Source organism: Tachyglossus aculeatus, chromosome 2 (assembly GCF_015852505.1).
Source record: "Tachyglossus aculeatus isolate mTacAcu1 chromosome 2, mTacAcu1.pri, whole genome shotgun sequence".
NCBI lineage: Eukaryota > Metazoa > Chordata > Mammalia > Monotremata > Tachyglossidae > Tachyglossus > Tachyglossus aculeatus.
In genome coordinates this window covers 23,579,627-23,600,631 of record NC_052067.1, presented here as the reverse complement: position 1 = coordinate 23,600,631, position 21,005 = coordinate 23,579,627, and the positions used below count along the sequence as shown (strand labels likewise).

Genomic DNA, 21,005 nt, shown 5'->3' with positions numbered 1-21,005 from the left:
AGGCACAGAGATGTTAAGTGGCTTGCCCAAGGTCACACAGCAGACAAATGGCGGAGCCAGGATTAGAACCCAGGTCCTCTGACTCTCGTGCTCTTTGCACTAGGTCACACTGCTTCTGCTTCTCAGAAGTGCAGGGCATGAAAGCACAGGAAAGACCTGCAAGGGGACAGTGTCAATTCACCACCCAGGGAACAGCAGACTGTCTTCCATCATTCCTAGATGATGGCAAACCTGGAAAGGAGAGAAGGGATGCCTTGCCAAAAGTACCTTTAGATACAGCCCCCAAATTCATAACACCCCACTTTCCCCAACCTACATTTGGCCACCGACCAGGAACAAACTAAATACAAGCCATCACTCTCCAGGGGGGTGGGCTGTCTGCAGTCAGGCATGAAGGCCTGGAATACAGAAGTCTATCTGCAATATACTGTAAATTCCTTGACGTTAGAAAACATGCATCCTGTTGCTGTTGTACTCTCCCAAATGTCTACTACAATGTTTGGTACTCAGGTGCTCAATAAATACCACTCATTGATTGACTGTTGTACTCCTGCATTTCATAACAAAGTAATAGGACACAGGGAAAAGTAGTCAATTCCTTCTTGTTCACACATCCCTTATTTTACCCTTCATGATTCAACCAAGAGGAAATCCGAGAATATGTCTACCAACTTTGCCAGACTGCACTCTCCCAACAGCTTAATGTAATGCTTTGCATACAATAATAATAACAATAATAATGGTATCTGTTAAGCACTTACAGTGCGCTAGGTACTATACTAATCACTGGGGTGGATGCAAGCTAATCAAGTTGGACAGTAAGTGCTCAATAAATACCATCAATCGATTTTTTAAAAATTATGATTACTTATCTTTTTCCCTGGGAAACACTACCTCCTCTTCACTATCATGCTATTTTCTCCAAAATCCTTTCCTCCCCTTGGATTGACAATACCATCAACCTCGCCAACTCTGAAGTCCACAGGCTCCTCTATCTCTTTCAGCACGCACAGATCCTGTCACTTCATCCTCCTCATCCTGCCACATCCCAACTTTACTGCTGCATCCATCAATGGCATTTATTGAGTGTTTACCGTGCACAGAGCACTGTATTAAGCACTTCGGAGGATACAATACAGCATTGGTAGATACGTTCCCTGCCCACAAGGCGTTTACAGTCGAGAGGAAGAGAGACATTAATCTGAATAAATTACGAATATATCCGTAAAGCTGAGGGTGGGGTGACTGTCAAGTGCTTAAAGAGTCCAGCTCCAAATGCAAGGAGAAGCAGCGTGGCTCAGTGGAAAAAGCCCGGGCTTTGGAGTTAGAAGTCATGGGTTCAAATCCTGGCTCCACCAATTGTCAGCTGTGTGACTTTGGGCAAGTCACTTTAAATTCTCTGTGCCTCAGTTACCTCATCTGTAAAAATGGGGATTAAGACTGAGCCCCCCACGGGACAACCTGATCACTTTGTAATCTCCCCAGTGCTTAGAACAGTGCTTTGCACATAGTAAGCACTTAATAAATGCCACCATTATATTATTATTATTATTAAGGGTGACGCAGAAGGGAGGTGTAGGGGAAATAAAGGCTTAGTAGGGGAAAGCCTCTAGGAGGAGATGTGATTTTAATAAGATTTTGAAGGTGGGGAGAGTGGGGTCTGCTGTATATGAAGGAGGAGGGAATTCCAGGCCAGAGGGAGGACATGGGAAAGTCATCTGCAGTGAGATAGACGAAACTGAGGTACAGTGAGTAAGCTGGCTCTAGGAGCGAAGACTGCAGGCTGGATTGGAGTAGGAAATCAACACGCTAAGGTGGGTGGGGATGAGACGATTGAGTACTTAAAGGAGTTTCTGTTTGATGCAGCAGTGGATGGGCAAACGCTGGAGGCTCTTGAGCAGAAGGGAGAGGTGGACTGAATTTTTTTTAGAAAAATGATCTGGGAAGCAGAGTGAAGTATACTGGAGTGGGGAGAGACAGGAGGCAGGGAAGTCAGTGAGGATACTGATACCACAGGCCAGGTGGGATTAATTCATTCATTCAGTCATATTTACGAAGCGCTTACTGTGTGCCAAGCACTGTACTAATCACTTGGATGAGTACAATATAGCAATAAACAGACACATTCCCTGCCCACAATGAGCTCACATTTTAGAGAATGATTACAGCCTAGTCCAACGATGGTCTATTCCTCTCCACGTCAAGAAGTCCTTGATAAATCTCTCATCTCCACTCTCCCTTCAATATCCTTCTTCAGCATCCCTAAAGCACTTGGATACTCCCACCCCTCATTGAGCTTAACATACATAACTTTATAGTCTATTACTTCTTCCTACTTGTAATTTATTTTAGCATCTGTCTTCCCCTCTAGGTTATAAACTCTTTAAGAGATCACATCTATTAACTCTGTTGTACTCTTCCAAGCACTCAGTGTTCTGCCCAGGGTAAGTACTCAAATACTATGGATTAAATATGAGAGCAAATTCTTTACCTCTTCCGATGTAAAAAGGACGAGTCTTGGCAAGCCTGACAGCCCTTTTTCCTTAATCTCGGGACAATAATTGTATCTAGCTAAATTTACTGCATACATATTGGACACAGAGCCACCTGTAAAAATAAAAACAGAAAGACACATTTAGAGTGTTAGGGAAATGAACAATCCCTTACATTTGAAAGTCTTGTGGGATGAACCTTCCCAGTCTTGCATCTGCTTTTTCAGCTATAATTTGTTTTCTTTACTTACCCTCATTTCTACAGACATAGAGGCTGCTCTCATTTAATATGATTAAATGTATTCATCAAATTATCATTGCTTCCTAGAAAGATACTAGATAGAATGTCACCAAATAACCTTGTTCACATCCCGCTTCCTCATCACTGAGATCAGTATGGCATTTATATTTTGAATATACAGCGTAAGTAAAATACTCTTCTTCTTCTTATTATTATTATTATTAATAATAATAATAATAGTGGTATTTGTTAAACACTTACTGTGTGCCAGGTACCGTACTAAACGCTGGGGTCGATACAACGAATCAGGTTGGACATACTCCCTGTCCCACATGGGACTCACGATCTTAATCCTCATTTTACAAAGAAGGAGACTGAGGGTCAGAGAAGTTAAGTGATTTGCCCAAGGTCACATAGCAGACAAGTGGTGGAGTCACAATTAGAACCCCCAACTTCTAAATCCCAGACCTGTACTCTATCCATTACGCCATGCTTCTTCTGTAAGCTCATTATGCGCATGGAACTTATCCGCTAACTGTATTGTACTCTCCCAAGCGCTCAGCACAGTACTACGCACACAAGCGCTCAATAAAATTCCACTGATTGGTATGTAAACTAAAAGCATCATGCACATTCATTCACTCAATCATATTTATTGAGCGCTTACTGTGTGCAGAGCACTGTACTAAGCGCTTAGGAAGTACAAGTTGGCAACATATAGAGACGGTCCCTACCCAACAGCGGGCTCACAGTCTAGAAGGGGGAGACAGACAACAAAACAAAACATATTAACAAAATAAAATAAATAGAATAGTAAATATGTACAAGTAAAATAGAGTAATAAATCTGTACAAACATATGTATAGGTGCTGTGGGGACAGGAAGGAAATAGGGTGGGGAGAATGGGGAGGGGGAGAGGAAGGAGGGGGCTCAGTCTAGGAAGGCCTCCTGGAGGAGGTGAGCTCTCAGTCGGGCTTTGAAGGGAGGGAGAGAGCTAGCTTGGTGGATGTGCGGAGGGAGGGCATCCCAGGCCAGGGGGAGGATGTAGGCTGGGGGTCGACGGCGGGACAGGCAAGAACAAGGCACAGTGAGGAAGTTAGTGGCAGAGGAGCAGAGGGTGTGGGCTGGGCTGTAGAAGGAAAGAAGGGAGGTGAGGTAGGAGGGGGCGAGGTGATGGACAGCCTTGAAGCCGAGAGTGAGGACTTTTTGCCTGATGCGTAGGTTGATTGGTAGCCACTGGAGATTTTTGAGGAGGGGAGTGACATGCCCAAAACATTTCTGCACAAAGATGATCTGGGCAGCAGCGTGAAGTATAGCCTGAAGTGGGGAGAGACAGGAGGATGGGAGATCAGAGAGGAGGCTGATGCAGTAATCCAGCCGGGATAGGATGAGAGATTGAACCAGCAGGGTAGCGGTTTGGATGGAGAGGAAAGGGCGGATCTTGGCGATGTTGCGGAGGTGAGAGAGGCAGTTTTTGGTGACAGATTGGATGTGAGGGGTGAACGAGAGAGTGGAGTTGAGGATGACACCAAGGTTACGGGCTTGTGAGACGGGAAGGACGGTAGTGCCGTCAACAGTGATGGGAAAGTCAGGGAGAGGGCAGGGATTGGGAGGGAAGATAAGAAGTTCAGTCTCGGACATATTGAGTTTTAGATGGCGGGCAGACATCCAGATGGAGATGGATTCATTATGATATTTTACCATGGATCAAACCTCGGTAAAATGCCCGAGGCTGCTCACAATGGAAACTGAAGGTAATCACTAAATTTCTTACCCGGATTAAAAATTCCATCTCCTTCTTTCCAGCCAATAAATTCAATCATTTTCTTCAGAACTGCTTCTTCAACTAGGAGAAACACTGGGGATACTTCATATGTATACCTAGATGAATATGAAAGTATTCTTTAGTATGACCACAGTCAAAAGGGTACATCATGCAATGCCCACAAAATTTGGCTACAATCCATAGGAAAGTAGAAATAATCAGATAAATACCAAGTTGAAGGCATTCTGACCACCTGTAATATATAAAACTACTTTTAGTATGTGTCCGTTTGGCGGTATAACAATCCTCAACTGCTCTCTGTTTTCCCTTTGTAGGTAGCCCTATAGTAACAGGGTGGATTCTTCACATTTCCCTTATTAAACAGCCATTTCAGCGTTCCATTCATTTATTCATTCATTCAATTGTATTTATTGAGCACTTACTGTGTACAGAGCACTGTACTAAGCGCTTGAGAAGTACAAGTCGGCAACATATAGAGATGGCCCCTACCCAAAAACGGGCTCACAGTCTAGAAGTGGGGGGGGGGGGGGGGCAGACAACAAAACAAGTAGACAGGTGTCAAAACCATCAGAATAAATAGAATTACAGCTATATGTACTTCATTAATAAAATAGAGTAGTGTATAAGTACAAGTAAAATATAGAGTAATAAATATGTACAAATATATACTAGTGCTATGGGAAGGGGAAAGGCGCAGGTGGAGGGAGGGAGGGGGATAGTTGCTTTGCTTTCACAAAGCAACTATGGACAATGACTAAAGGAATACATTCAGTTTTGCTAATCCATGTGAGTCACGTTCCCTAACAATCCGGCATGCACAAAAACTGGTTTTGTGATTCTTGTCTACTTGTTTTGTGGTCTGTCTCCCTGCTTCTAGACTGTGAGCCCGTTGTTGGATAGGGATGGTCTTTATTTGCTGCCAAATTGCACAGTGCTCTGCACACAGTAAGCGCTCAATAAATAAGATTGAATGAATGAAAGTGATTCTCATGTTGTGTCTGACATCACACACAGAGTCCCTTCTGCCATTAATTAATTCATTCATTGATTCAGATAGAAACAATCCCTACCCAACAATGGGCTCACAGTCTAGAAGGGGGGAGACAGACAACAAAACAAAACAAGTAGAGAGGCAACTAGGCACCACTAGGCACTGTAGCCTGATGGACATGTGTTTTCATAATAATGTTCTTAATGCTTCAAGAGCACTCTATTCAAGATACATAATGAAAACACCCACTATGGCAGAACTCACTGTAACTCAATGCAAACAATTTAATAATTTGTATTGCACTCTCCCAAGTGCTTAGTAAGTAGTGTTCTGCACATGATAAACATTAGATATATACCACTGATCGACTGAAGAATATATTTATAAGCTCTACGTTTAGGTATACTTTGTTTAAATGCTGGAATAGTATGAAATTGTCCAACATTATTTTAGTGTCACAGAGAACAAAGTATAATTTTCACCTTTAAAATAGTCCCATAGTTAGCTTTCCATTAGCTCAGGTGACTGCTAAAGGAGGTGTGAGTTTAGTTTCTGGATGAAATGGATTCTAACACAGAATTAACCAACAGCCACAAAAAAGGGGGAGCAAGTCACAACTTTATGATCCAACAGAATGAGTTAGGGGATGCACAGTAAAATGAATCAGATCTCCAACCCTAATTTCCTCTCAGCCTCTTGGTCTGCCCGCACAGAGAGGAAATAGGCACAAAACTACATCTACACATGCATCTGATGAATCAGATGAAGACTGGCTTACTTGCACAGGCAAAACTGCATGTTGTCAATGATAATCCATACAACGCTATCTCAGTCAGTACCCGTGAAAATGAAAACATAAACAGAATGCTAGCAGACTTCTAATCTGTGCTCACTGCCTAAATTTCAGCAAAATTGCACTTACACACTCGGGTTCAATGCTTCTGTAATGAATCGAGCAACCAAGGAATAGTAGTCAATTCCAGCATACAACTGATTGAAAAATCTTGGGTGACCTAATAATATAAAAACAAGATATTAAGCATTCAATCATGTCCCTGCAAAATGGAAAGACAGTACCCGGCCACTCTCCACAAATGAGCAAATTGGCTGTTTAAAGCAAACACACAGACAAAGAAATGCTTTAGGCTTTTTCTCTAAGGGAACCCACTGCTCACTTACCTCTAATACCTAGACAGATTTATAAATTGCCCCACTCACTACCTCTTCTAAAATGTCACTTCCGCCATGAAGCCTCAGATTTTATGAGTGGGATACATTTAAGTACACCATTTCGCTGGCCCTGGCAGCTTAATTTCTAAGTTTTAGTATTTAGAAAACTAGCCTTATTAAATGAGGAATATTATTTTTACATAACCTACATATTTTATTCCTCTCAACTGAGAAGCAGCATGGCCTGGTGGAGAAAACATGGGCCTGAAAGTCAGAAGACCTGGGTTCGAGTCCCTGCTCTGCTACTTGTCTGCTGTGTGATCATGGGCAAGTCCCCTGACTTGGGCCTCAGTTTCTTATCTGTAAAATGGGGATTCAATCAATTGTATTTACTGAGTACTTACTGTTCGCGGAGCACTGTGCTAAGCGCTTGGAAGAATAAGATAGAGAAGAGTTGGTGGACACATTCCATGCCCACAGTGAGCTTACAGTCTACAGGATGAGCTTAGAACATTTCTCCCTCCTTCTTAGACTGTGATGTGGGACAGGGACTGTGTCCAACCTGATTAACTTGCATCTACCTCAGCGCTTAGTACAGTACTTGGCACAAAGTAAGTGTTTAAGTACTATAAAGTGAAGGACCCAACATTTGAAAAATCCAAAAAAGAAAAAAAAAGAATAGACTCTGCTCTTCTATAACATGTGTTTACATTACACATTTTGGATATAACTCAATGGATGCCTTAGGGATACCTCTCCCCTCAACGCAAATCTGTTCTGGATAGGACATGATCCACAAGTTGGCACAGGAAGATTTGGTTATTTAATTATATTAATGTCTGTCTCCCACTCTAGGCTCTAAGCTCAGTGCGGGCAGGGAGCACGTCTGCTAACTCTGTTGTACTGTACTCTCCCAAGCGCTCAGTGCAGTGCTCTTCACACAGTAAATATTCAATAAATACCACTGATTGATTAACTCCACTCCTCTGATTGAAGTAATTGCTTGTAAATATGGAACACTTTTGAGATGCATACTGGGTCACAACGCACCTAGACAGACACCCACTTTTATGGATTTAACAACACTTTGATTCCTGTGGATTTATCTGGACAGAATGGAAATTTTGATACTTATTCAAGACATTGTTTCAAGGTGAAAAGATCATACCACAATAGTTAAGGCATCACTTAGAAACAAACAACAGGAAGACCTTTGGGTTCATACCTCTTGTGGATTCCCAAAGATCTTTTTCTTTTGCTTGATTTTGTTTGTCAAAAGAGCAAACTGCATTCAACAGAGCACTTTAAACATTAATACAAGTGATAGTATTTTGCATATTTGAATTCATTACATGGATTTTAAATCTCTTTTAAAACTCATAGAAGCACAACGAGAACCCCACCTCGAAAATCATGTATAAAATCCTGATTTCCTATGAGGAAGAAAGCAATAGCATCTATGAGAGAACAAAATTTTGCCTTCCAGCAAACACATGGGAAAAAATGGTGGTGGCAAAATGAAATACGCTTTCTCCAAATTGTGGATAAAATAAGACAACTTGGCCTGCAACAGTAATTCTTACTGGTCTTGACGCTGTATCGTATTACGTCCTGGCAAAGTTTCAAGAGCCTTTGATGAGGTTCTCCCGTGTCCCTCATCTCCAGGTCAAGAAGCTCTTTCAGTTTCTCAGGAGGCTGCCACTCACAAACCTAGAGAAGGTGGGAAATTCCAGGGTGCACACTGTAAGAATTGTCTGGGTGGTAAAAATGAGTTGCCATGAAGTCACTGTGACTGAGCCACTGTGACTGAGTTTGTAAGAAAACCTGGTACAAAAGAAATAACCTCCATTCAAAAACTGCCCCATAGACATCCTCATATTTGTATGTGAATGGCATCCTTGCCATCATTTCCTTTAGATACAAAGGCTGAATTCCCATAAAATCATTCAAAACATACCAAGCGAACATACCAAGCAAACACAGCAGGAGAGCTACATGATGATACAACTGTGGTACCTCTGAATTAGAAAATCTTCAAGTCATCTTTGAGAATTTACTAATTACTCACAGGCCTTTTCAACTCACAGTCCTCTGGCCCATCGTTCTGGTTGCAATTCATGAAGACCAAAGTAGGCAGGAGGTTAACTATCAAAGCCCTGGGAGATTTTTAACTATTTTGTGCTTTAAAATTCACTCCTGAGATATCTACTTCATCTTCCCACTAAGCAAAAACTTCCAATGATTACCCATTCCATGCTGCATGGAGCAGAAACTCCTGACCTTTGGCTACCAGGCATCCCACCAGCTCTCCTGCTTTATCCACTTTTCTCCTCTTACTACACCCAAGCTTGCAGTTCATTCCTGTTTGCCTTGCATCCTCCCCAGCGCTTGGAACAGTGCTTTGAACAGAGTAAGCGCTTAACAAATGCCATCATTATTATTATTATTAAAATGGGGATGAAGACTGTGAGCCTCCTGGGGGACAACCTAATGACCTGTATATACGTGTATATGTTTTTACGTATTTATTACTCTATTTATTTTATTTGTACATATTTATTCTATTTATTTTATTTTGTTAATATGTTTTGTTTTGTTCTCTGTCTCCCCCTTCTAGACTGTGAGCCCACTGTTGGGTAGGGACCGTCTCTATATGTTGCCAACTTGTACTTCCCAAGCACTTAGTACAGTGCTCTGCACACAGTAAGCTCTCAATACAATTGAATGAATGAATTCCTAGCAAGCTAACCTGTTCACTGCACCTCATTCTCATCTTTCCTACTAACTGCTGGTTGCCTCTCACCTGTGTGCATGCACACAAACACATACCTCAGCTGAAACTCCCTTACTCTCAAATCCACCAGATCTCAACTCTCCCCATGTTTAGAGTCCTTCTGAAGTCCTATCTCCTCTGAGAAGATTTCCCTGGTTAATTTTTCATTTCTCCTTCCCTAGTCATATCCTCCCACCTACCACCTCGGCACTCTTGTGCCATCCCTGCACATATGAATTCACAACCACCGCAACACCGCTACACATTTTAATTTACTTTATTATTCAAGCATTTACTCACCCATCTTTCCATTCTCTTCTTCTTACAAGTATTTTATTTTTTGCCTGTCTCCCCATTAGACTGCAAACCCCTCAAGAGCCAGGAGGGTGTCTTCTAACTCTACCAAAGCCTCCCCAAAAATCTCAGTACAAGTACTGGGTTCCACGAAGGCAATCAAAAAAGACTATTAATTGCTGCATAATTCTATCCTTAAACTAGTCTTTTCAGGACCTTTCACATCCTATTTGTGAAAAGTGAAAAGATGGGCATTTAGCCAAAAGGATATTGATGTGAAAATTTAAACAGAAGAAAACCTAGGCTTAGTTTGAAACCTGGGACCCATGTGCTTTCAGGAAATCCAAATGGAATAAAAGAGTTTTCCCATCACTGAACATTTCATTAGTATTTGTCTCACTCGCGATGATTGGAGTCTGTACCTTCTCCGTGACATCAGTAGCCTTCCGGATCACCTCTTCCATTATCAGCCTACAGGCCTCTTCCACAAATTTCTCCCCTGCTTTGGAGTCTGTTGTAGGGCCATTCAGAACGACACCATCCACTAGGACAGCTTTTTTCTTGTTCTGAAGTACCTCTTGTTTATCAGCATCATCTGGAAATTAAACGGAACCATTTTGTCAGCCAAAAGAGAATCTATTAGACTTTAAACCCCAAATGGGGAGGTGTACTTCCTCAACTAAGGAAGAATTTAAGTTTACTAGGCCAGAGCCTCCCACATTATATTGTACTTTCTCAAGTGCTTAGTACAGTGCTCTGCACATACTAAGTACTTCAGTAAATACCACTGATAGAAATGCCAATTCAAGGAAATTAGTTAACATTTTTAAGTGCTACATGAGCTTTTTTAATGGAATTTGTTAAGTACTTACTATATGCCAGGCACTGAACAAACTACTGGGGTAGATACAAGCTAACCAGGTTGGACCCATTCCATGCCCCATGTGGGTCTTATGGTCTTAATCCCCATTTTACAGATGAGGTAACTGACACAGAGAAGGGATTTTCCCAAGGTCAAGTGGCAGAGTCTGAATTAATAAAATAAATATAGTAAATATATACAAGTAAAATAGAGTAATAAGTATATACAAATATATACAAGTGTTGTAGGGCAGGGGGCTGATGGAGAGGGGAGGAGGAGAGGAAAAAGGGGGCTCAGTCTGGGAAGGCCTCCTGGAGGAGGGGAGCTCTCAGCAGGGCTTTGAAGGGAGGAAGAGAGCTAGTTTGGCGGATGTGTGGAGGGAGGGCATTCCAGGCCAGGGGAAAGATGTGGGCCGGAGGTCAATGGTGGGACAGGCGAGAACGGGGCCCAGTGAGGAGGTTAGCGGCAGAGGAGAGGAGGGTGGAGGCTGGGCTATAGAAGGACAGAAGGGAGGTGAGGTAATGTGGCAGGTAAGCAAAATCAAGGAAAATGTTGGCCTCCCTTCTAATATTCCCGGGAAAACCTCAAAATTATTTTGCACCCTTTAGGTTCACAAGGGCCCTGTAGGAAGGCAGCATTAAGCACATGCAGTCGCACCCCAAAGGACAATGATATTCCCTAAAGGAATGTCTGGTAAGTTTTCAGATTGATTTTCTATGTGATAGATGGCTAGATGTGGTCTTAGGAAGCTGAAACGATGCTAATGGATAAGCATGATGATCTGTTTGGTAGTTGGCAAGTTTAGGAATTCTTAAGGCTTGAACCGTTAGCAGCTCCCTAACTTGAAATCCATAGACTTTGAGCCTGAAACCTATTTGGGGACAACAGACATGCTTGCCTCATGGCAGGGATCCTACGATGTCTGAAGCAGAGATGGGAAGACTTTAACCCCCCCTGCTCGAGTACTGAGCAACAGCAGCAACAAATGTTACATCAAGATTGAAATCTTGAAATTTCTCTAAGCTTCAATTCCCTATCTGTAAAATAGAAATGAGACTACTGACGAATACCAAAGCAGCCTATGGTGGGTAGGTAGAAAGAAGCAAATGGCTTAGTGGATAGAGCATGGGTTTGGGAGTCAGAAGGTCATGGGTTCTTATCCCAGATCTGCCACGTGTCTGCTGTGACACCTTGGGCAAGCCACTTAACTTCTCTATGTCTCGGTTACCTCATCTGCAAAATGGGGATTAAGAATGTGAGCCCCAAATGGGACAATCTGCTTACCTTGTATCTACTCCAGTGCTTAAATACCATAATTATTATTTTATTATAAGGAAGAGGAGAAAGCAGCAAAGTGGAATAGACAAGCCCAAGCTAATCGAGTTTAATCTATAATCTCTATCAATAGTACTCATTAGGAATCTACTTCAAACAGAACATTTTAATAGAGACCGTGAGGTATTAATAAAGAAGTACCTGTTCTTGAGGAGCTTACAAACTACTGGAAAAGACAGGCTAAAAAGTATAATTGTCTTATGAAGTCTGGGCCAAGAACATAAATAGCAGAAACATACGCACAAAATGTATATATAATCTTATTGTTTGGTGAAATGGAGATGGCAAGATATCACCAAAATAAAAAATGGTTTCTGCAATTGGTTTTCGGATTGAGAGTTAGCTTCTGGGGATGGTGAACCTGTGGCTTGGCTGACGTGGAGAGTTGAGAAATGGCTAAAGAAAATATTTCAGAGAAAGGAAGCCAGTTGGTGGAGAACGGTGCTAGAAGTAAGGTAGACAGGCCAAAAGTTGGCTCGGGTATAAAGACAAGTCCCTGAACCATCATTCGGTTATGAAAATTGCTTGTCAACGGAGGCACCTGTGGCCCTTATGGCCAGCGGGGAAAGAGAGTCTGTGGTGCCCAACTCCACCCACAGACTCTGTTGCCTCTTTGCCACCAGCAGGTACAGAAACTGTGATCTGGGAGGGACAACAACAGATTGAATTCAAACCAACCCTCACTCAGAGACCCACAGAGCTCAGGCCTGGGGCAAACACAGGGTGGGGAAGGGTTAGTGCATCGGCCTCTGACCCTGACGACATTATCATCACAGTACCCTGCACGCCTGGCATTACACATGTGACTTCATGGATGTTCAGACTGTAGGCAGGAAAACATGTCTACCACCTTTATTGTACTATATTCTCCTAAGCAGAGTATACAGTACTTAGTTACTGCAGTTCTCCATTCACAGAGAGCACTCAAATACCATTGAAGGACTGACTGACAACAGCCCTGTTGAAAGTGCACGGGAAAGGATTTTGGAAGGAAGTTGAATAGTTTGGTTTGTGCTAAGTAAAATTTGGAACGGCAGGCAAGAGGCAGCAAAGTGGCATAGACAAGCCCAAGCTAATCGAGTTTAATCTATAATCTCTATCAATAGTACTCATTACGAATCTACTTCAAACAGAACATTTTAATAGAGACCGTGAGGTATCAATAAAGAAGTACCTGTTCTTGAGGAGCTTACAAACTACTGGAAAAGACAGGCTAAAAAGTATAATTCTCTTATGAAGTCCTTACGGCAGAAGGAAATAGGAGCCTGGAGAATGGGTATGATGTCAAGGTCAAAGATTCGGGAGCCTATCCATCCAGAGGTAATAGTCATAACTTCAGGGTGAGAGAGCTTCCAACACAAAGAGGTATAAGGCAATAAGAGGAAATGACTCAAACCCGTTTTGGAGAAACCTTGGTAGGCAGAAAACCAGGATTGCATTATGTTCTTGAAACCAAGGCCAGATACATTTTCAAAAAGAAGAGAACAGTGACAGCATCAAAGGCGCAAAGAAGTCAGGAAAGATTCTAAGAGAAAAGAGACTAGTGGATGTGGCTAAAAGGTCACTGGAGACCTTTAAAAACAGCTGTTCAACCAAGAAGGAAAAATTCAGATTGCAGGTCAGGAATGGTAGAGCAAATAATCTCAGGTTTGGTGACAGGGAAGGAGTTTAGATGAGAAAGATGAAAGAAATATGGGACAGAAATTGAATTGGGCAGTACTCTCAATAGTTGGTTCTCAAATGAGGACATTTTAGGAGGTTTAAAAAGAAGGACAAAACAAGGAGAGGTTGGTGATAGCAGAGAGAGGAGAGAAGTGGGAATAAAGCTATCAGTGAAATGGGAGGACAACTGGGAGATGGGAGGCTACGAACCATAACACCTTGAAGAATGCAGGAAATACGACAATGAAAAAGTAGTACCAACAGGTTTTAGAACATGCCCATTGGGGATCCAAATGCTACCTGGGCAAGAGCAGGATGGGCTGGGAATAAGCAAGCAGGTGACCTGGCATTTAAGAGAGTGGTATCTAATTAATCAATGGAATTTGGAGTCAGGTTGACTGGTGACACCCTCTTTTAAAAAATAAAAATGGTATTTGTTAAGTGCTTACGTGCCAGGCACTATACAAAATGCTAGGGTAGATACAAGGTTGGACGCAGTTCACGCCCCACATGGGGCTCACAGTCTTAATCCCCATTTTATAGATGAGGAAATTGAGGCACAGAGAAATAACTTACCCAAGGTCACCCAGCAGGTACATGGTGGAGTCAGGATTAGAACCCAGATCCTCTGACTCCCAAGCCTGTGCTCTTTCCACTAGGCCACACTCAGGACAGCCATGCACCTTGTTTCTCATCATAGTTTCCCTCCCTTCATGCTAGAAGACTGTAATCTGAGCTAGAGAGTTCATCACTGCACTGCTTTTGTTGTTAACCATTTTTCAACACCCCAATTCATGAGAATCACCGGAATGCTATCCCAAGAAAAAAGCAAAACAAAACTGTGTTTCTACAGAGCTTCTTGCTGGTTTAGTATCATGCCTTCACTCTTTAAGGGCAACAACAGACTCCTCCTCATTACTTGGTACTAAATATTGTGACTACACCAAAATCACTATATGCCGAAGATCTTTGTCTCATTTTATTTTCAAGGTCAATATCAGTCTTCCCTTTATAAGGCACAGAAATTGTGGAAACATGAGAACGCATGGGTGGTATGAAAACAATAAAATTTAAAACTACAGAAAAACTTGGAAAAAAAGTCTTGAAACTGTGTTCTACTTTAATATTACACACTTATCTATGGTAGAAGTTGTGAGGAACTGGAACATAAGCCAAAAAATTTTAGTGGAACCCTCTGACTTCACAATGAGAGATACCAATTCTGCTTATGAAACACAAAAAAATAATGTCTATGAGAACAGATAAAAACGTCACAGGAAGATTTACCTCAGAGTAATTTGAGAAAGAAAGGTGGAGACTCCTGCAAGGGTTACAGGTTTTATTTCAATATAAAAGGTGGATCATTAGTGACTCCACCACAGGAATTCAGTAACTTCATTTTCATTAAAACTAAATGGCCTTCAGCTTCAAAACATGCACTTAAAATGCTGTCAGGGGCAAGTCCAGCAGGCCTAGAACATTTTACACGTTTAGGTTCTTTACTTCAAAGTGCCTCCTTTCAAAAAAGCCAACTTGGCATTCTGAAGGCTAGGTTTGCACTGCACAAAATGAACTATAGAATTGGAAATCATTCAGTACATGATAGAGGTCTAATGACCGACTTGGAAAGTGGGATTAAGATTCAGGAGAGCTAGGTTTTGGTCCCAACTCTGTCACTGGCCAGCTACGTGACCTTGGGAAAGTCATTTATCCTCTCCGAGCCTCAATTTCCTCACCCATAAAACGGGGATACGGCAGGTTATGAGTCCTACGTGGGACAGGGACTGTGTTTGAACTATTATCTTTGTATCTTCCCCAGGCTTAATAAAGGCCATATACTCATGCTAGTAATTAATACAGGCTTTGTAATCAACCATTCACTTACAATAGGTGATGAAAAGGCCAATTTTTCAAGACCAAAAAAAGTTATGCCATCATTCCTTCTACACTGGGTTCCTATGTCAAATGCATCGCCTGAAGCCAGGAAATGGGATCCAGTAATTTAAATGCTTTCTAAACAGATATATCACATCATATGTCAATAATCCTTGTCAACCTGTAGTTTGAGGCAATTCCCCTCCACCTGAATAAATCATTGACTTTGCAGTATTATGACATCTATCTGAATCAGAATGAAAATTAAAAAGGAGGTCCTTGTGACCACATAACCTTGCCAACTCCTGCATGGACCAGATCTTTTGATAAAGTAGACTGAAGGGATTTGCTGAGTCTTTTCTAGAGGATCAGTATACTCATCCCATAGTTCTAGCAATCGTCTGGAATGACTGCAGGGAGAATTATAAAGTGAACTAAGAAATGCAATTTAATAATTGGTCACAGCACATTAATTTACGTTTTAAAGTCTACCGTGCTATAGCAAACATTTCAAATATAGGAATATAGCTAAAATACCTTGTAACACCTTTCGAAGAAAGGAAAATATTGTGATATTGTGAACGCTCAGGAACAATACTGCAAAAAATAACTTGAGACTACTTGGCATGTATTAATGCTAGTAAATTGTTTACCATATCTTAATGCTAATCAAGTATGAAAGTGATATAAAATTTCTTCCTTTTTTCTTCTCACCACCAACCCCTGGCCCACATCCTGCCTCTGGCCTGGAACACCCTCCCTTCTCAAATCTGACAATTACTTCTCCCAGACCACAAAACCTTATTGAAGGCACACCAACTTGTACTTCCCAAGTGCTTAGTACAGTGCTCTGCACACAGTAAGCGCTCAATAAATACGACTGATTGATTGATTGATCTCCTTCAAGAGATCTACCCAGACTAAGCCCCACTTTTCCTCATCACCCACACCCTTCTGCATCACCCTAACTTGCTCCCTTTGCTTTTCCCCTAACCCCGAGCCCCACGGCACATATGTATATATCTGCAATTTTATTTATTTGTATTGATGTCTGTCTCCCTGCCTCTACATTGTGAGTTCATTGTGGGCAGGGATTGGGATTTCACTGTTTACTGTTTTAATGTTCTTTCCCAAGCACTTAGTACAGTGCTCTGCACACAGTAAGCACTTAATCAATATGAGTGAATGAATGGGTCAGAAGTGTGAAAGGGAATGAGATCCTGAGGAACTCCCCGAGAGACCAGACAGCCCAGGGAAGTGTTAACAGCTGAATTGAGAGATGGGTGATACTGCATTTCCTCACCATTTACTGACACAGATTAAACATAGTCTGAGGACTGCCCCCAGCCCTCAGCATTCTTCATGAGCTCCTGTGAACCCTGTGGTTGGGGCTATGGTGGCTTTGAAGTCCCTACTTTTGGGCCAATTTGTAGATTTTAAATGATCTCTCCAAGAGGCCTTCACACCTCCCACCAAACCCACCAGAATGGTCTCAAAATGGTCTAGTTCCAAACAGTTCTCCAGAAGGGGTTGAGATCGGGCCCTTTCACTGAACCTAAAATCCAGAATACATTCTCCAAGGCCACCCTAGTGCAACCCCAATCCCTACAGGTTCAAGGTCCCCTAAGCTAATAGAAGGCTCATGAAGTCCTTAATGCGGGTATACAGCCTGGGGGTAATTTAGGATATGTTGATGACTTTGCTGGCAATGGGTCGCGCCTTCAAATTTGGGACTTCTGTATCTGCCACGTCAAATTTGGGACTTCTGTATCTGCCACGTTAAACCTCAAACTGGTTGGTTCAAATGACCAAATAGTCTACCTGGCCAAGAAATACTTTTTTGCTTTCTGGGTCTTCTGTTTCCGAAATACAAGCATGTCGAAGGTTTGATCTGAACCTTCTGCCCATAACTGGCCAGTTGTTTCATTCTGAGCAGAGCCTAAATAGCAATCATAAATCAAATGGAAAAAGAATCTATGCTGTATTTTCCAATTACCATCATTTTAAATGTTCCATAGATTGAGGCGCTCTTAAAGGTTAAAACCCAATAATTCTAACATAGTATTTCCATTTTCAATACCTGAATTTGCAAAACCCAAACTCCCCCCCCACACTCCCCGCCTTATCTCAGGAAACGTATATTCCTGTTATTGGATTTGTGCACCTTTCAAAAAACTGTTTCTTCTATATTTTTGAACATTCAAGATACACACATTCCTGTCCTTTCAAGTACAAAAAAAATGGATTATTTTAGGATCACCCATTTATTTTCTGAATTATTATTTTTAGCTAGCCACATTTTAGGGCCCCTGATTATTTAATGCCTTGACAGGAGCACCTATTATCTGCCCCAAGAAAAATCCCCAAGAAGCAACTTTGAATTTATCAATCTCCCCCACCCCTCCCATCCCCAAAAAAGGCCTATAGAAAAAAACTACATACTTCTCTCTTGCTTGAGGCCATCACCACTTAGGGACAACAGAATGCAGTTTGCAGGTCCCAGAGTGATGACTTGTCAGTCCCAGGATTGAATTTCTCTATTGAATGTCTGCAGAAACCAGAGCCAGGTTATGACTTTGGTAAATGCTATGTACTGGAAGGAAACCAGCCAATGAATTTACTGAGTGCTTACTGTGGGCAAAGCACTGTACCAAGCACTTGGGAGAGTACACTATAATGGAGTTGGTAGACACATTCCCAGCCCAGAATAAGCTTACACTTCAGAGGAGGAGATGACAATCTAATGGGCAGGATGAGGATCTGGCCTCCAGGTAAAGTGAGCTTTCTCTCTCTGCCTTATCTGCAGTGGTTGCGTCCCTTTCTCTTCAGAACTGTCAGAGCTATTTTTATACTGGGGGCTGCAGCAAGGTAGATGTATCTTGAGGACTTATGGAAAGACAGAAGATGAAAAAGAGGGAGGGTGCTGTTAAATGGGCCATGGTGGATCTCCTGCAAACATGGTGACTCCTCCCATGACCACAGGAAGCCTCTAGTAGATAATAGCCCTGGGTAAGTGTCCAGTTTTCTCCACAGTCACAGCAGCTCTGGCATGAATCCAAGTGGGATGCTCTAGATGTCAGGATCAAAATGAAACAAACCTAATAAAATGCACATATAAGTGCATTTATCAGTCACATGTGAGACCTCAAGCCTATTCCGGCTAGCTTTTAAAACTTATTTTATTATGCTCAATTGCTCCTCTTGACATATGCCGTAAGCTTCCAGTTTTGAATTTCACTGTACCGAAGTCAAAGTGACTTCCATGGCTTGCAGTGATTAGGTCTAATTGCACAGGGCAAAGGTTCTCACGATTATGAGTAGATTGGTATTTTCTCTTTTAGGAGTGCCCTGGTTTTTATGGTTCATAACGCCGGCTCAACGAGTTTGGATATCAAGCCCCTTTAAGAGTCCACAATGGCCAAAAGCCACACTGAGAGGGGGTGGCCCCAGTTCTGGCCCTAGTGCAAAGAAGGGAACCAACACCAGTACCACTAAAACGTGGCCCAAAGTTATTCCTGCACCAGAGTCTCAAAGCAGAAACTGCTTGACTGGCAGCTACATTAACATTGCGTTCCAGCTCCATCTAAGTCCCTCAGGAAAGGATCACAGGACAAACTCACTCTAATTCCCCTTCACAGGCATGGAAGAAGCCCCCGGTTTGGGAATAAGGGAGAGTTTGGGAAGAAAGACCAACCTCCGGTTTTCTTGTTTCACCCAGAAACTGTGGTATTAGGGTGGAAGCAGCTGAGCTTCTGGCTTTCATTTCCCCTTCTCCCTTGCCCTCTATCTAACCTGCATATGTGTAGGGACATGGCCAGGATTTTTTAGAAAACTGTTTCTGACTTTCAACTCTCTAATTACACCCCCAGTAGTTCCACCTAACCCATCTTTCCCCCCCAACGACCTTGCCATCTGTTTCAACAAAACTGAAGCCATTTGGCATGAACTCCCCAAATTTCCCCCGTCTTCCCAGACCATAACGCCTCCAATTCCCATATCTAGTCTCTCATCCTTTTCAGCTGTCTCCCAATAGGAGCTCCCGTCTTTTCAAAAATCCTTCCCTCTCCATCTGTGCATCCAACCACATCCCTTCACATCTTATTAAAACACTTGTGCCTATCCTTCTTTCTTCCCTGTCTTAACATGCTCACTCGTCAATGGCTCCTTCCCCTCTGCTTTCCTTCCCTTGACCCTACTGCCACTTGCAGTTATTGCCACCATCTCCCTCCTACTATTCCTGTCCAAACTCTTTGAATGGGTTGTTTACTCCTGCTACCTCTTTTTCCTCTCTTCCAACTCCCTTCTAGACCCCACACAATCTGGCTTCCGCCCTTCCACTTCTCTGAAACTGCTCTTGGCAAAGTCACCAATGATCACCACCTCGTAAACTCCTTCAACACTTGTGGAGCACCCCCTCGTTCTGGAAACACTACCAAACACACACTTTCCTCTCTTGGTTCTCCTACTTCTTTGGCTACTCCTTTTCAATCTCATTTGCCATTTCCTCCTCTGACTCCCACCCCCTACCTGTGGGGCTCAGGTCTGGATCCCCTTCTATTCTCCATCTACATCCACTCCCTTGTAGAGATTAATTCATTTATTCAATCATATTTATTGAGCACTTACTGTGTGCAGAGCACTGTACTAAGCGCTTGGGAAGTACAAGTTTGCAACACATAGAGACGGTCCGGACTCATTAGCGGGCTCACAGTCTAGATCATCTGCTTCCGTAGTTTCAATTACCATCCCTACCCAGATGACTCCCAAATTTACATCTCCAGCCCCAACCTCTCCCTTTCTGTGCAATCTCACATTTCCTTCTGCCTTTAGGACAGGTTTACCTGAATGTCCCACAGTTGCCTCAAAATCAACATGACCAAAACTGAATCTCTCATCTTCCTTCTCAAACTCTCTTTCACATCACTGCAGACAACACCACCCTCCTTCCTGTCTCATAAGCTTGGATCCTTGGCATTATTCTTGACTCATCTCTCTACTTCAACCCACACATGCAGTCAGTCACAAAAATCTCGTCGATTCTACCTCCACTACATCTCTATAATTTGCTCCATCCTCTCCATCCAAACTGCTACCACACTGGTTCAAGCATTTGTCATATCCTGTCTGATTTCTGTCTGATCTACTGCTGCTCTCCTTGTCTTCAGCCTAAACCCTCTCCAGCTCCACACTTCACTCTCCTGACCAGATCATTTTTCTAAAAAAAAAGTTTCACAGATTTCCAATCAATCAATGCTATTTATGGAGCGCTGACTGTGTGCAGAGCACTGTAATAATAATAATAATGATGATGTCATTTGTTAAGTGCTTACTATGTGCCAAGCACTGTTCTAAGCACTGGGGGAGGGAATACAAGGTAATCAGGTTATCACACATAGGACTCACAGTCTTAATCCCCATTTTACCGATAAGGTAACTGAGGCACAGAGAAGTGACGTGACTTGCCCAAAGTCACACAGCTGACAAGTGGCGGAATCGGGATTCAAACCCATGACCTCTGACTCCC

The 21,005-nt window shown here is 42.4% G+C and overlaps 1 protein-coding gene across 1 annotated transcript in view; it reads right to left on the bottom strand.

Moving 5' to 3' along the window:
- GADL1 (glutamate decarboxylase like 1) overlaps positions 1 to 21,005 on the bottom strand; it is a 140,899-nt gene that overhangs the window by 107,594 nt on the left and 12,300 nt on the right. Inside the window, exons 2-6 of the mRNA XM_038772720.1 lie at positions 10,170 to 10,342; positions 8,264 to 8,390; positions 6,433 to 6,523; positions 4,508 to 4,614; positions 2,492 to 2,607 (exon numbers count right to left, since the gene is read on the bottom strand). Of these exons, the coding sequence (XP_038628648.1) occupies positions 2,492 to 2,607; positions 4,508 to 4,614; positions 6,433 to 6,523; positions 8,264 to 8,390; positions 10,170 to 10,342 (614 nt within the window). The remainder of the gene's footprint in view (positions 1 to 2,491; positions 2,608 to 4,507; positions 4,615 to 6,432; positions 6,524 to 8,263; positions 8,391 to 10,169; positions 10,343 to 21,005) is intronic.